Consider the following 16,391-nt stretch of genomic DNA (forward strand, 5'->3'; position numbering starts at 1 on the left):
TTAGGACTAGGTAAGTTGCCATAAACTGACATGAGTACCTTTTCCAAGTTGAGAAGGCTTATTTCAGATTGCAGACGGATTTCTGGTTTGTTGCTTTGCTGGTCCTTGAACTGATGGAACTCTTTTTCCAAAACCTTATACTTATTTTCAGCATCATTAAGCTGTGTTAAAAAAATTTTTTTTAAGTATATAAGAGCCATTTATAAACAATAGATGTAAAGTTTAATATTACAGAATTCAATTCAGTAGTGTCATTTCTTTTCTTACTCTGTCCATAGTAGAAAACTTAGAAACAAAGTATAATGAGAAAAATTGAGATATCTAGTAATCCCAAAAATTTGATAAATCAACTGATTGACAAAATTTCAAAAACAAATTTTTTATAAAACCAGTATCATGAAACCATTTTTGTTAAATTTTAGATGGAAAATGAAAATGTTGCCTTATAAAAATACTGATACTGTATATTTAAGTTATTACATGTAAGAAATGATTGAGGATTCTAGATAAAGCAGATTATTATCAATGAAAATGAAAATTTTAATTTTAATGCAGTATTTATTGTTAAAATTGGGTACTATATAAATTTCAAAATTCAAACACTATTATAACTTAAGGTAATTTAAATATGACTTGGCTCAACCCCTTCATATCTATAGGTAAGAAAATGAGGGTCACAGAGCTAGTAAGCTGCCGACTCCGTGGGCCGGCCAGTAGCAGAGGCAGGACTAGACTGAGAGCTCTCCACCCTAGATGGCTGCTCTCACGGAAAGCAGGCAGGACCTCTTTAACTTAAAACAAAGAGACTGCCTTAACTAAATACTCTACAATTAACCCTAGAACACTTTCAAAACTACCAAAAAAAGTTTAAGGATATAAAGATGTTCTTTTAAAATCAGAGATTTTTAAAAATCAAATGTAAATAGCACTGTTACCGATGCTTTCCAAAAACATAAACCATTGATTGTAACTACCCATCATTAGATAAACCAATTACTTGTTTATTAAGACAGGCAAATTTGAAATACTGAAAAAATGTGTTGCAAAAATGGAACTTAAATGATCAATAATAAATTCTTGTTTTATGTCAATAAATACAAACAATTCTAATTAGGATTTATCTAGCATGTTTAGCTAATAAGGTATATGTGTAAATATGCCATATAACAGAAGTTTCCTTCCTTGAACATCCAAACTTTTATTGTTTAAGTTAAATAGAAACCTTTCTTAACTATCTCACTTTTCTGTTTTAAACAAAACCTAATAAACTTAGTATTTGGTATTTTCCCCTCCCATTCAGGGACACAATCATTAACACTTATTGTGGTTACAAACAGGCTGTAAAGCAATAATCTATTAGGCATTCTGGACTCTTTTTCCTTTGCTAAGTGATCCATAAACTATGTTGATTTTTTGAGTTCTGATAACTACTTTTATATATTTGAATATACTTGATCTTCACCAGCTTTTGCTGACAGTATGTCTGTCAGTCCCTTCTACATGTCTAGTTAAAACTGTACATATAGTACATGTAACCAGGTTCAGAGAAAGGGCCTAAAAAGTTTGTTTTCATACAAAGAAAATGTAAAATGTTTACGGTCCTGTGCTTAGCAAGACAGGCATCTCAGAAACTTTGTGGCCCCGCCCCCTCCACAGTTTTTTGCCAGGTCTTTATGTTTTAGGAGGTTCCTGGTTAATTTTTCACAAATACCAGCTTTTTTCACAAAGATGTAAGCTAATTACACCAGTCTGGGACAAGGTAGGAACCTGGGTTTTCTCAAGAGCTCCCCTAGTGATGAACACATGTTAGAAGCCTCGGTTCTGAATGGCTGGATCCTCCTGATGATTGGGAGAAGAGACACATTTGGTAAATCCCATCCCAACTGCCTACTCTTACAACTTTATGTTTCATATTTTAAATGAGATGTCCATAATAACAATCAAAAACATATTTACCACCACTAAATAATGTGACCTTAACTGACTGTGAACTGCTATGGAAACTATTCTCCAGCCAGAATTTACTGAAGACTTTGGAGGCATTCATCATACATATCTAATCTACAATGAAATTTTTCAAGAAAGATAAGCTTAATTTTTAACAGCTTGATCCTTTTTTTCCAAAGCAAATATTTATTAAACCCCAGTTATATGATACAGACTGGCTGGGCTCTAGGCATACAGATATAAAACAAAACAGTTTTATAGAGCTAACAACCTGACAATGATTAAATCATCACACTAATGAAACATTTTTAAAAACTGCTATAACATGTCATGAAGAAAAATAGAAAGATAATATCCCATGAAATATTTAACAAAAACTTGGGGAGTAGGGGGGCAGGGATGATTTCCTCGGGTAAGTGAGGCTTTAACCAGAAACTGAAGGATGAGTGTAATTCACTGGGCTTAGAGTAAGCAGCACACACAGAGACCCTGTGGGTGAAGCAACACGGTATGCACGAGGACCTGAAGGTAGACCAGGGTGGCTGGAGAGCACAGGGCAAAGGGAAAGAGTGGGACATGACATGAGAGAGGTAGGCTGGCTCCAAACTATGCAGAGGCTTGCAGGGCAAGGTAAATATTCTGATATTTAACCTATGAGCAATAAGGTGACATTGAAAAGTTTCAATGGAGGGTGCCATTATTCCCAAGTGTCAAAACTATCACTCTGGCTGCAACAGTAAGAACAGAAATAAAGCACACTTATAGGAAGCTCGGGCACGGACGGGAGGATCATGCTGGGTTTTAAATGCCTTTACACATTCAATTAGAGATTTCAAAAAGGCAGGTAGATATATAGGTCCAGAGTGCAAAGGAAAGGTCTGGGATATAAATGTGAAAGTCTCAGAGGTACAGATCGTCTCTGTACCCATGGGCATTAATAAGATTGTTTAGTACAAAGTAAGTCTTGAACTTGGAGGAAGTCTAACATTCACTGGCTAAAGGAAAATAAACCTGTAAAGGAGCCTCCAGGGCGGCCAGAAAAGGAGAGGAAAACAAGGAGAGTGGTGTTAGAGAAGTGAGAGAAGGGAATCTGCACAAACAAGGACAATGGTGTTGACGTCAGTAAGTCTGGGTAAGGTGAGAAATGAAAAATGCCCACTGAACTTAGTGACTGAGCCATTGGTGGCTTTGACTACGGCTCTCTCCGGAGCGGTGGATGGAAAGCAAAGTAGGAAGGGCTGAGAGGTAGAGTACAAGGTGAGGAAATGGAGAGGAGCACGGACAATTCTATCATGAAATTTGGTTCTTAACGGAATTCACTTCAGTGATATGAAGTGTATTTATGTTTGCTAAAAGAAGATTTATCAGAAAACGATTTTAAGTTGAGAGTTACTTGAAATATAACAAAATCTCATGTAAATAATTATAAAGGAAGAAAAATTACCCCCCAAATTATTCCAATAGAGTTCTTAGCTTTGACTTTGGAAAAGATGATCCAACTTAAAGTATATTTGAATCTCAGTGCAATAAATATTAATTGCCCAGATGACTGAGTTTTAATACACAGTATAGTGAACTATATTATTTCTAGATGCAAATAAACTCTAAGTGTGAAGAGATGAGAGATTTCATCCAACCTGCTGCTGCAGCCGGTGTTTATCGTCTTCTAGCTGCTTGATCTTTAACCTTTCCAGCTCCACTTGGTGAACACAATCTTCCTTGGCCCTACGGATAGAGTTCTGCAGTTCTTGCAAGTTCCGCTCACGTTCTGATTTCAGTTCCTTTCTTTCTTTTTGAAGCTTAAAACAAGTGCATCTTTTTAAGACATTGGCCTATTATGAGCTGCATTATACTGTTCAATATTCTACTATCCATCTATATATATAGTCAAATGTTCAGAATACTCACAAATTTATTTTCATATCCTTTTCAGTAATTAGAGTTAATCTTTAAATTACTGAAATTATAAATTTTCAATAATTTAATTCTAATATACAAAGTATATACAAAAATCCACATAGGACCTGTATAATTTCAACTGAAAATGCCCTAATTCCTATTTGAATTCAAATTCAACTTTAATTCCTAACTTAAAATTCCTATTTGAATAAACTCACTTTAATATATTAACAAATATTCCCAAGTTCCTTTTCTTCTTTCAGAAACTTATTTTCTGCCCAATCACCCAGAAGATAACAGTCTCTTAGTATTAGGAACAAACATATAATTTTTATATTTAAACATCTAAATCAATTTAGAAATCCTTGAAAATAGATAAAGATAAGGTTAGGGTGATATGCTGAGATGACTTGAAGAAACATACGGGTAGGGAAGGAACTTATAAATTTAACGTGGAAAAATTCTAATTATTTTGAAATGACCTCCACAGTATTTAAAAAAAGGATTTAGGGTAAAATTTAGTAAGACCTAACAAAAATGCTAACTAGTCATTGAACTCATCTGTTCTTGGGATCTAATCTTTAATAGGCAAGAAAGAGGGGTATTTCCTTCTTACTGAAAACAAAGTCAGTATTCTAGACCCCTGCGCCTGTGCTGTATTTTCTCTTCACTCGAGGAGTGGCACTAGCCATTCCTTTACATAATGGGAGAGTGAACCAATATCTCCACTACTGCAAATGTCAACCAAACTGGCTGAATCCTAGTTAACTATTTCAAGCAACACACACTTTCTACCTATTCTTCACCTTCTAAAACCTAAAACCTGCTTTACCCAGTTAAAGGGCAGTTTTCTCCAGTGTCTGAAAGACAATTTCTATGAACTATGAGAGTATAAATGGAAGGAAATGAATAGTATGAACCTCATACATGGATTCTGTGAAATAAAGACATTTGATAGACAAATACAGTACCTCTGATTCTGCAACGGCAAGCTGCTGCTCCCGTTTCTCTAAATCAATTAGGGTTTTTTGAAGTTTTCCTTCCAGAATAGTATACTCAGCCACCTGAAATATAATAAAAGTTACCTTATCTTTTCCCCCAACTCAAAACATGTTTTGAAAATGCACCGACAAGACACTATCATTAGCAATTTTCCTTTCCTCCTCCAATTTCTGTACAAGGTATTACCTTCTTCTTCACTAGTGACTCCCTCTCTCGATCCCGCGTCTTCCACTCCTCCGCAAGAGCTTGCATGTGAGCCAGTTCTTTCTGCTTTAGCTATAATCGGACGAGAAAGCACGTCAGGGAAAAGCCCTACAAATTTCAAGTAACAAATCAGTTGTTTTCAGTTGAAAAGTAAATGATCACTGATATGTTTCTTTCAGGTGTTCTATTTCATTATTTTTTTCTTTAAAGGATACCTGAAGTAAGTAATAACCATGTAAGTATAATTCAGGAGAGTACATGGATTTAGAGACTGGTGATTCCAAGTTCCAGGAGGGTACACTAAACGAGGACCTGAAATTAAAAGAAACTGCCATGTTCTTAGCCTTTGAACTCGAACCTTCAGTGGTAATTTTGCATAAGATCACAGACAAAGTTTAGGAGAATCCTGAGTGGATTCTGCCAATCTGACACATTTAGAATTTTCTTTTTTAATCTTTCTTTAGGAGAAAGATATTCTTGATATTCAAAGGGACTTGATAGGGGACCCATGGAACACAGTAAAGCCTACTATGGAAAGAGAAAAACATAATAAATAGGCAAAAACAGAGTTTTAAAGTAACATTTAAAAAATAACCTGATTTTCAAAAATATCTTCTTGCATTTCTTTCCACATTTCTAGCTCAAGTGCTGCTTTGTATTCTAAGGTTTCACGAGGCTCAGTCTGGACTTCTGAAGGACAAGGTGCAGGAGGAAGAGAAGGCGGCTTCTGCGGCAGAGCAGCTAACCCCTAACGTGAATAAAAGAGCATGCTGAAACAAATGCACTTGCACACGTACACAGTAGATCCATGTTAGAGGAAACTGATCACATTCAATGACATTTACCTGAAGTGAATCAGAGACGAAAATCTCACGCATTTTTACTAGTCCGTAATCTTCCAGGGTCACTGTATAAGAAAGATTTATTATCCTGTTATTTGACCTACAAATAAAATCAGAAATACATTACAATTCACGGAAATGTTTTTAGATTAGTTTTCCTTTCAGCCCCCACTGCCTTAGCACTGAGGAGGCACTTCCTGAATCTGACTCTACTGAAACTGCAGCAGCTGCTACAAGCTTCAGGATCCTCCATGTAGGAGATTTGATTTGGTCACAAACACCCTACTAAGTACATAATTACGTTTACTACAAAAGGACCTACAGCAGCTATAGAATGGAAAAACTGAAAAGGATAAAGAAGAAATTTAAATCTCACAGCCCATCAGTTATTACTGCTAAAACAGTTTATTTCCTTCCTCTCTGTGTTATGTATAGCATGCACTCATGCACATTAAGATCGTACAGTTTTGTCCTTTTTCTTATTTACACAAGAATATTTTTTCAAGTCATAAACATTAATTCAAAATGTAATTTTAATGCCTGTAAAATATACTAAAGAATTTATGTAGTAAAATAAACTTTATATATAGGTTATTCTGAGTCATTTTTCTACTACTCCTGGGATGAACACACTGGTAATTAAATCCTCTGATGGATATGAGCATTGCCTCAGGATAAGAACTAAAGTAGGATAACCATGTGTTATTTTTATTGATACCACTCTCTAGCATAGAACAGCATGTAGTATTTATCATTAAATAAATAAAAACAAGACAAAATGTTAGAGGAAAATAAAATCTTGGCAATAAAAAAATCCATGGCTTTGTCTAAATCAAATATACTCCATAAACCCTTGATCAAACAAAACTTTAATGAATGGATCGCACACAAATAGTATTCTTAATTAATCAGTTTTTACATTTTCTTCTAATCTCACAGATTTTAGATGAAATTAAAGTAAAATAAAGCACTACCAACCACATCTGAAGTTTTCACTTAGGTAAATTTAGAACTTAAGTCTACAGATCAGGGCAATAAATGTTAATATTGATAACAAACAGTATTAAAATAACTTCAGATTATAAGAATTTGATTATTTTCATTATATGCTATTTATGATGACAGAAAAGTGCTAATTTTTAAGAGAGATTTTTAATAATGAGTTAAAACACAAAGAATTTTCATTTACTCGGAATATATGATTCTCTAAAACACATGTTCCCAGATCTTCAAGTGAATAAAAATTATACAAACCTTCACTCTCTAGAAGTAGCTATTGAAGGGAAAGAGTAAGGGAAGAAATTTCTATAAAACTTTTAGATTTCAGCTTTTTAACTGAGGCTGATTTCTTTTTACTTTCTTACTATGCTTTAAAAATAAAAGCAGGTCATATATAATGTCAAATGGAACTTAAATTTCTATTTTAAAATTTTAGAAGATTACTAAACAAATATATTATGTCTGAAATAAGTGAACTCCAGCTTTTCACCATGGCAGTGAATTTCAGGGCCCAAAAAAAATTGCTTTAAAAAGTATAAAACATTCTCAGCCTTCAGTAATGAGTTAAGAGTTAAAATATTTTTAAAGTAGAAAATCAGTCATTCTCAATGCAAAATAATGTATGAATACATTATAAATTTGACCCTGAATTATTAAATTAAAAGATCCTAAAATTTAAATTGTCAGGCTAAACAGAGGGGAGGGAAATACTCAACAGAGTCAACATTACAGTATTATAATAGGATCGATTCCCCACCTTGTGCGGGTATAATGGGTATCAGAAAGCTAAAGAGAAAACTAGGACATACTTCCCACAGGTAAAAAAAGATGATAGGAAAAGATAAGGTTGTAGCTAATCAGAATAAAAAGCACAGCTAAAATCAATTTTGCTAAAGGCATTACCCTTGGGCTGCTGTAATAGGCACACTTTCACTGTAAGTTTGACGCCAACACTGTTGACCATTAGAACCCAAAAAGCGCGTTTTTTCTGAAGACAAGATGTTAGAAAGCTGGATTCTGGCGATTCCCAGAAGTAAATCTTTACTCATTTTATCCTTGTGCCATAATTCAATCAGCAATGGAATCCTGAGGAAGAGAGAAACAAATGTTCATACCTACCAATTCTGAGCTAGCGCTTTTTTGGATTAATATCTTTGAATTCCCTTAATGTAGTCAAAGATATGGAATGTAAAAGCTTAATGCCATAGGTAACAAATAAAAACTTCTGTTGTATCTTCTACACCTCTTTCTATGCAATAAAGAAACCTTCTAACACTACTATTTCCACAAATGGTTAAATTTTAGTTACCCTTCATTCTTCCTTTAAACATATTACACAAATTTAAATTTTGATAAATCGAAAAAGTAAAATGACCTTTCACAGATCTCATTTTTTCTTCACAACAATAGCTGAATTAACACCTCCATTTTATATAGATTTTAAAAAGTAGGAAAAGCAAATAGTACACTAGTCATTCAATGAATCAATAATGAAAACTAAATAGTTCATACTTATCTTCACATATTAGAAAAAAGCAAGACTACTTTGCAAAGCTCCTTCATTACTTACAGACTTTAAATGAAGTTTTAATATCTAAAATTAGGCAATAAGATTATGAAAATTTGAAAAGAGCCTTCACAACCACATAAAACTTTGTAATGGAAGCACAAATATCAGGCATTATTAATATATTTGTTTCTAGATTCTCAGATGCATAAACTGGTATGGATTTAAACCTATAGGAATTCCTCCTGTTTATAAGACACAAATTTTCAAGAGATGACTTGAGAAGATAGTATCATATGCAGAATATAGTGTATACATTACCTTAAGAAGGTATCTTGCAGCTGATGAGGCATAGTTGCAAAATCAAATGCACAGTAAGATTGGGGAAGAAAAACTTCCATATTTTTTCGAACTTCTACAGGAGGATTAGTCATAATAGGAGCTGCACTTCCAAAGAATGGATATGAGTACCTAGAATTTCAGAAAAACAAGATTTTCGAGTATACACACTAAATTTACAGTCTGTTAATAAAGTGAGCAAATAAAATTTTAGATGAATAAGTGGTGCAAATACATTACTGTTTTACCACCAACTTTAAAATTATACAAATATTCTTGATGTTCATATAAAAATTATAGAAATTATAGAGAAAATCTATTAATTGCATAGTGGTACTTCCCAAGTTGCTTTACAGGTAATTTTTTTTTAATTGACTTTATTTGAGTGACATTAGTTCACAAAACCATACAGGTTTCAAGTATACAACTCAAGAAAACATCATTTGCACACTGCATTGTGCACTGAACACCCCAAGCAAAGTTTCTTTCTGTCCTATTTTCCCCTGTGACAGGTAAATCTTTTAATGACTCTGTGGCAGAAAGAGAATTCTGGTATTTTGAAGGCAATGACACCAAATAAGGAAGAGATGGTCATTTTGATACATCCTAAATAAGACCAAAAGGAATAAAAATGATTCCACTAAACATAAACCGAGTTCCCATTTGGGAGTTCCCTGAGGGCTCCACTGCTGTCCTTTTCATCTCTGCAGTCCCAGGAACAAATACGCAGCTCCCGCCACACAGCAAACGCTCAAGACATGTTTGCTGAACTTAATTTCTAACCCTATTTTCCTTTATGCAATCATGTCTTCATCACTTACGAGTTCAAGAGCCCTCAGTCAACTCAAAAGGGGTGCATTTATGGTGCCCCGTCTTTCAACAGAGAATCAAGGATGAAAGCAACTCAGATATACTACAGATGACTCAGAGCGACCAAACACTGTTTCTTCCTTTCATCATAAAAACCACGCCAGATTAAATGCAATGCCTGACTACTGCTGAACTTCTTTTTGTATTTAAAGCCAAATACAAAGATATTATAACACTCACTAAAATTTCATGTCCTATCTTGTTATTCATTATGAAAACTAGAATTTTAACCACTAGTAAAAAGTTGTTTTCCTTATAAGAATCCCATGCATTCATTCAATTCCAATGTAATTACATACCCATTGAAATTAGGGCATCTCAGGTCATGCCCCAGAAATTCAAACCCTGATCACCCCCCACTACAGGGTGTTACAATTAAAAAGAAAAAAATAAAGCAAACACAAACTTTTTCTCAAATATCAGTGTTACCTGACAAATGCCATTACATAGTTGTAAATTACAATTTCATAACAATGCAGAACACGGTAACATACAATTTATCAGAGAAAAAGCTAAACAGCCAGCATTTTTAATAACTTAAAATGAACCAAAGATAGAACCAACAGTACTTTTAAAATAAAATTAAAGTTGACATACAATATTATATTAGATTCGGGTGTGTACATTAGCCCTTATCATCACATACTGACCTATTTCTGAATCTGTCCTTGTCTGTGCCCCTAATGTGCCCCATGCACACTAATGTACAACCAGGCACACTTCCGGCACAGTGCCGGCACTTCATGATCAAACAAATGGCCCCAGTGGCAGAAAGGAAACACACGTTATTAGTATTAGTGCTTTTCGAGTGGGCTTGTACAGGTTTCCCTTTAATGCATCTAGTTTTAGATCATCCCTGTTTCTATGCTCTGGCCACTGTCCTCTTTTCCTCTAAGTATTCTAAGATCCAATTCACTAGTAGTGGCAGAGAGATCTCAGTTAAGGGAGTAGAGAGAAAAAAGACAAAAAAACTGAGGTAAAGAATAAGTAATGATTCTATTTCTAAAGACAACTTTAAGTGATATTATACAAACTGAGAAAAGGTATGGCTGTGAGAGATAACCTTTCTCTAGTCTTCAGTTTTCAAATACAACTTTAGCAATCGTCTTTCAGCCTCTATCATGGGGTAAGAAGCAGAACTTAAGTTGCAATGGAAAGATTTCCATTCTATGGGCAAACAATAACAGTGCTGGGTCCCTTTGATTCTGTCCATTATTCATACCAAAACTCAGAGGATTTTGGAAACAACTTCATAAGAAATCCAAAAATTGACAAATTAAATGCAAGTATGAGTTGATTTATGCATCTGAAAGGTAGGTATGCTTCAAGTAACAGCAGGAAGCAAGATGTAGCTGCCGGCATTCCTGGGAATGGCAATCCAAGGTGACAAAGATTTCTCACTTTAATCACATAAAGATCAACAACTTTATTACAAATGCCACTGCTTGTGCCAAAGAAATTTATGAGGAGACACTAAATACTCCAAACTAAAACACGTTATATTATTTTTATTAATTTATTAAATTATTCTGTTATAATTATTAAATTTCTAATAATTATTGCATTTCTATTTCAGCCAAAAATAGTCCGTTATTACTAAAAAACTATTGTATAAAAACCACTTAACTGACAAATATTTTTTTCAATTTTTTATATTGAAAACTGGACACATTCCACTTTGAGTTCATTAACTATGGTTTTTAGATTCACAGCTATAAAATGTAGTATTTAGGAATATAACCTCCATTATAATACAGTTTTTAAAGACAAATCAGATACTTTCCATTATTTTGACCTGTGCCATCATTTCCAGAAACAACACATTTTAAGTTTGAGTCACTGTATTTAATTAGAGCTATTCATAAATAATTATAAATGCTTATAATTATTACACTACAATAGTTGAGACTGTTCCCCCTCATACCACCAGTGCCAGCCTGGTGTAAGTTTAAAAGCATTAGAACATAGCCTTATGTTCTTTCAGTACACCACCTTTGGTGACATTTCTCTCCGCAGCTTCCCAAATAGAGGAAAGGCATTTCTCCTCAGCAAATAATATTTTGAAACCAAATCAATTCACACCTTAATATACAGTTGATTGGAAAACCAACTTCCAAGTCATGGACACTCCTTAAGTCTATCGAAAAGCAGAAATGATGCGATGTTGCCGGAACAGCAATCTTCTGTCCTGAGGCTGTTTCTGGAGCATTGGATGTGGTCGCCGGCTGGGCCAGTGAAGCAGGTACAGAAGAACTGATGGCTAAAATAAACGTAAAATTGTTATTTAAAAAATTATATTTGCTAACAGTTTCTCTTAAATTGTCCAAATAAATTAAAGATTATCTCCTTTACCATCAAGCAAGGAATGTGACTATTTGGTTCTATAAACATCTGAACTGAGGCATAAACATCTGAAAGTGACTTGTCCCAAATTCTACAAGCTTTAATGTCCACCAGAGAACTGCGTAATAAAGGGCTCACCCTCAGCACGCACAGCACAAAGAAAAGCACGCGGTACTGAGGCAGTCATGAGTGACAGCAGCCTGACAGGCACTAACTTATTTCCCAGAGGCAGCTGAACAGAACTTAGCATTTGAAGGATTGTATTTGAGACTGAGTGCAAATATAATTACATTACTTTTTAAAAAGTGGTTTTGGTTATTTTAGGCACATATGACATACATAGTCTACCAAAAAGATAAAACATGAAAAGACAGAGCTACCTCGTCCACTCCTATTAGAAACCAGAGATGTTTAAATGAGAAGTAGCCCAGTGACAGGGCTATCATCCATACCCAAATTTCTAACTCCTAATCTACCACTATTCTAAATACTTATGCTACTAAGTATAACTATAAGTCCTTATAAGATGGATGGAAAAATTTTATAAAGCCAGATAAATATGCATTCTCAGATTCTTTAGGATAAAAAATGATTACTATGAGTTTACTATAAAAAACAGTAACTTCTCTAAAATTTCAATGTGTTCAAGATATTTGAGAATTATATTCTTTAATTTCTTTTGAATAGTACAAAAGTGAAAAAAATTTTTCTTACCTTTTAGCAAATTCTATAATGAAGTTAAATAAATTGCAATTACTTTAAATTGATCTTTTTTATACTACCACACATTACCAGTTTTTCAAAAACAATTTTTACTTAGATCTCATGAAAAGTCTCATAGTCCTTTATTAGATGGCTGCAAAATCTATAAAGATCTATCTAAAAAGAACTATAAAAAAATCTTACCCTTTGGGTTTGGTTTTGTGTCCTTATCATACTGCAAGCTTTCCACTTCACTTTCTGTGGCACTGTCTTTGGTTGGAGGCGACTGATTCTGAGGCATAACCGGGGACACACTTGGTGATTTTGGCTCAGTGAGTTTCTCCTTTATAGGGCTTAACACTCTCTTCTGTGAATGCTGAGGCTCATGTTCATTCTGGGTCTCTAACTCAGTTAAAGACTGAAAACAATGTTTAAGAAAAGTATAATTTGAAAAGAACTCTCCTTCATAATTAAGCAAAAAACTTGACATTTTTGTTTGTTTTATTGCTTTTTAAATATAAACTTCCTTTCCCAGTCTGGATATTCCTAGTCTATTCTTTTTTCATAATTTGCATATTTTCTTATAGCATCTAGGACCAGAAAAAGGAAAGTGAATAGGAAGGAAATATATTAAGGGTTAAGTACCAAAATGCCTCCTAATGGGTAAGAAGGAATACTGGATAAAAGAAGTCAGGCATAGGTGCCCTTGGGAATAGTTACTCCTACCAAGGCCTATAATCCTTTAAAAACACACATATACACCCACACCTACACCCACCCAAATGTCTAGTATGATCTTATTCCTCTCCTTTAGTCTACTACTCTCTAAAAATATATACATATATATTTTTTAAGCTCTCACTTCAGTTTTTCTCTTTAATTCATAAACTATATAAGGATCAGTTCTTTAAAAGAACAGGACACTAAAGTTAATTTGAGGATAGATACAATAAAAAAAAATGTATGTTCAAATAAGTACCCATCTCTGTTGCCTAAAGACAGTATGAGGACTAAAAGCACTAATGAACCAAGAAGCTTATCTTAGCTCAGGTGAGTTAACCCACAAATACCATAATACGCATGCCTAGAAACTAGGTCTAAACATGTTCTCTTTCACTGGAACTCCTCTCCTGCCAGTCATTGACTATGAGCTGAGGACGAGCGAATGGTTTCCCCATGAGAAGACTACATCCAAAGGCTCTGGATACAGTCACTACAAACCACAGCGCTTTTCAGAAATGTCTTTTCAGACAGGAGGGATATAATGAAGGCTACCACTTAAGAGTAATAAACACTTTCTTAATGCTAGGTAACTTTCCCAAAGTTCAACTTCGTGAAGCATCATGAGTGAAACCAGAGAAGGGGCAGGAGGGCCACTACTTGCCTGTCCATCTATGCCTTCCCTCTGGAGAGCCACAGACACGCCCACAGTTGGGGCCAACTCCACAGGAACAGGTGCAAGCTTTTGTTTGGCTCGGTTTGGAGGGTCAAGGGTAAAGGCGCCCTCCACTGTCACCGGGCGCTGGTTGATTTCTGCACTACCCTTTTTCAGTAATCCTGTTAAGGGTATTTCTGTGCTTCCGAGTGACTGGTCTCCACAGCAGAGATGGATCTAACATGAAAAGGAAAATCAAGACACGGTTTTATATAAATATTTTCCTCTTTCTCCTGCCTGAGCACAAACTTAAAAAGTTATATAACTTAACAAAAGCTTGCCTTCCATAAAGCAAGTATAATGCAGGTTATCTTACTGACCTGCAGTGACTAAGTAATAGATTCTCATGCAGTTGATTAGACAAATTTTACCAGGAACTAAAATAAAACTATTACTTATCTTTCTTTTTTTTTTCCTTTCAGTACTGTATACACATATGGTATACCCTTTTCTCCTGTCTCTTTGGTGAGCTATGGTTACTTAATTCTATTTTACCTATGCCAACTGTATCGTGTACATGAATTTAAATAAAAAACAAATACTTCCACACTTTTTTTCTATTTCCATTTCAACTTTCATTAAACATAGCTCTAAAAGATTAGTAGATCTAGTCATATTTAGAAATAAACTTCAAATAGTTTTCTCAATCACCTATAACATAGAGTGTTCTTTTTCTTTTTTCTTGCTTTTTAGACTTTATAAAACAAGTGCTTGACAATAAAAGGTAAAAGAGAAAACCCCCGGGATAGAGTGTGCTGTTGTTCACTGAAAGCTACTCCAACTTCAATATTACCGCCTCTGACGACAACACAAAGGCAATTCTAGGTACATGTTACATACCTATTCTCTTCCCTTCCTCATACTGAAGCCTTGGCAACCTTAGCATTCATAAACAATAAACAATCAAAACACGAAAATAATTTTAGTTCTAATATCAGAAATTACCTGTTACTTAGTCAATGTTATTAGGTGTGAAGACTTTAATGGGCTGGAGAGGACTTTTTATGACTTAAATATCCATGAGAATCAAACTAATATGGCAGTACTTTAGGTAAGGATTGATATGTTAGATATAAAATAAAAGTGTTTTTTCCTGCATTTTATCACTTCATATAGCCTTCAGCTTTATAAATACCTAGGATTTAGCAGATCCACCTCTAAAATTCAGTTCTATTAAGATTCCTTAATGCCTCTTTTCATCTCCTACACAAAACACAAGTTTGATCACTTCACTACAAACAAATGGCTATCTAACCCTATAGATGACTGCCCCGTTCAGGCTGATTTAAAGCAATGGTAATAAAAAAGGAACAGTAATTTCCACTAGATAAAGTTCACTTTTAGAGTCCATTCTGAAATTAGTTTACATAAAATACTCAATTCAAGGGCAGGTTTTAGAAAGTTGTGTTATTTCTGCTCCTAATAGCAATATGGAATATAAACTCTGAACTGTAAAGTGGGATCTGTGTGCCTGCAGTTACTATCTCCACAACAGTAACGAACCCTTCCTTCCTTGTGCCCACAGCTTTAGGCTTCAGGTACAATTTGCTATTATAAAAGATTGATAACTGACAAACCTCTTTTCACAGTAACTAGGAAGGAGGTGTAGCTCTTAAAATTCTGAAGTAACTATTATGCTATGGCTTTCAAGTCCAGATAACTCCTAAAAAATAGAAAGGTATGGCAGAAAAATAACCTCCACTACTGAAATAAGATGGTCTAGTACCCCTCTAATGCTAAAAAATAATCATCTCTAACAAAAAAATTACAATTCTCTGCAGTACTTACCTGTAGTTTAGACTGAAGAGACAGGTAAACACGAAGAATTTCTACATTGCTTCGTATTCGAACTGACGCTCTCTCTGGCTCAAAGTTTGGGTTGATCAAATCATTGAAAGGTTCATTTGTAACATCATTTCCCAGTAAAGAATAGTAAAAGAAAAATTCAGGTTGTCTTTCTGGAAGTTTCATGGTACATGGAATTAACTAAACATGTAAGAATAAAAATAAAAGAGTATTACTTTGTAAACCACTAAACATGCCTGATGAACTCCAAAATTATTAACAATTTTTTTATTTTAAGTCTTACAATCATTTACTTAGAATGTTTAAATCTCTGCCAAATTATACCCAAATTACTAGTTTAAGTTTTAGAAGTTTATCTTAGAAAATCAGAGACAAAAATAATTTAATAGATTTATATTGTTCTAAAGTTTATGTTTCATTCAACTGATCCATGAATACATGATAGTTCTTTTAGAAGAAAATGGGGCCCTGGCTGGTTGGCTCGGTGGTAGAGCAT

The 16,391-nt window shown here is 34.3% G+C and overlaps 1 protein-coding gene across 3 annotated transcripts in view; it reads right to left on the bottom strand.

Moving 5' to 3' along the window:
• CEP120 (centrosomal protein 120) overlaps positions 1 to 16,391 on the bottom strand; it is a 65,638-nt gene that overhangs the window by 26,712 nt on the left and 22,535 nt on the right. For all 3 annotated transcript variants that reach the window (XM_066274200.1, XM_066274201.1, XM_066274199.1), the window contains 12 exons: positions 15,878 to 16,075; positions 14,039 to 14,266; positions 12,859 to 13,072; positions 11,692 to 11,869; positions 8,722 to 8,871; positions 7,797 to 7,979; positions 5,898 to 5,994; positions 5,648 to 5,800; positions 5,035 to 5,124; positions 4,818 to 4,910; positions 3,585 to 3,746; positions 39 to 161 (listed from right to left, as the gene is read on the bottom strand). In XM_066274200.1, coding sequence (XP_066130297.1) covers positions 39 to 161; positions 3,585 to 3,746; positions 4,818 to 4,910; positions 5,035 to 5,124; positions 5,648 to 5,800; positions 5,898 to 5,994; positions 7,797 to 7,979; positions 8,722 to 8,871; positions 11,692 to 11,869; positions 12,859 to 13,072; positions 14,039 to 14,266; positions 15,878 to 16,075 — 1,869 coding nt within the window. The remainder of the gene's footprint in view (positions 1 to 38; positions 162 to 3,584; positions 3,747 to 4,817; positions 4,911 to 5,034; positions 5,125 to 5,647; positions 5,801 to 5,897; positions 5,995 to 7,796; positions 7,980 to 8,721; positions 8,872 to 11,691; positions 11,870 to 12,858; positions 13,073 to 14,038; positions 14,267 to 15,877; positions 16,076 to 16,391) is intronic.

Source organism: Saccopteryx bilineata, chromosome 4 (genome assembly GCF_036850765.1).
Source record: "Saccopteryx bilineata isolate mSacBil1 chromosome 4, mSacBil1_pri_phased_curated, whole genome shotgun sequence".
Classification (NCBI taxonomy): Eukaryota; Metazoa; Chordata; class Mammalia; order Chiroptera; family Emballonuridae; genus Saccopteryx; species Saccopteryx bilineata.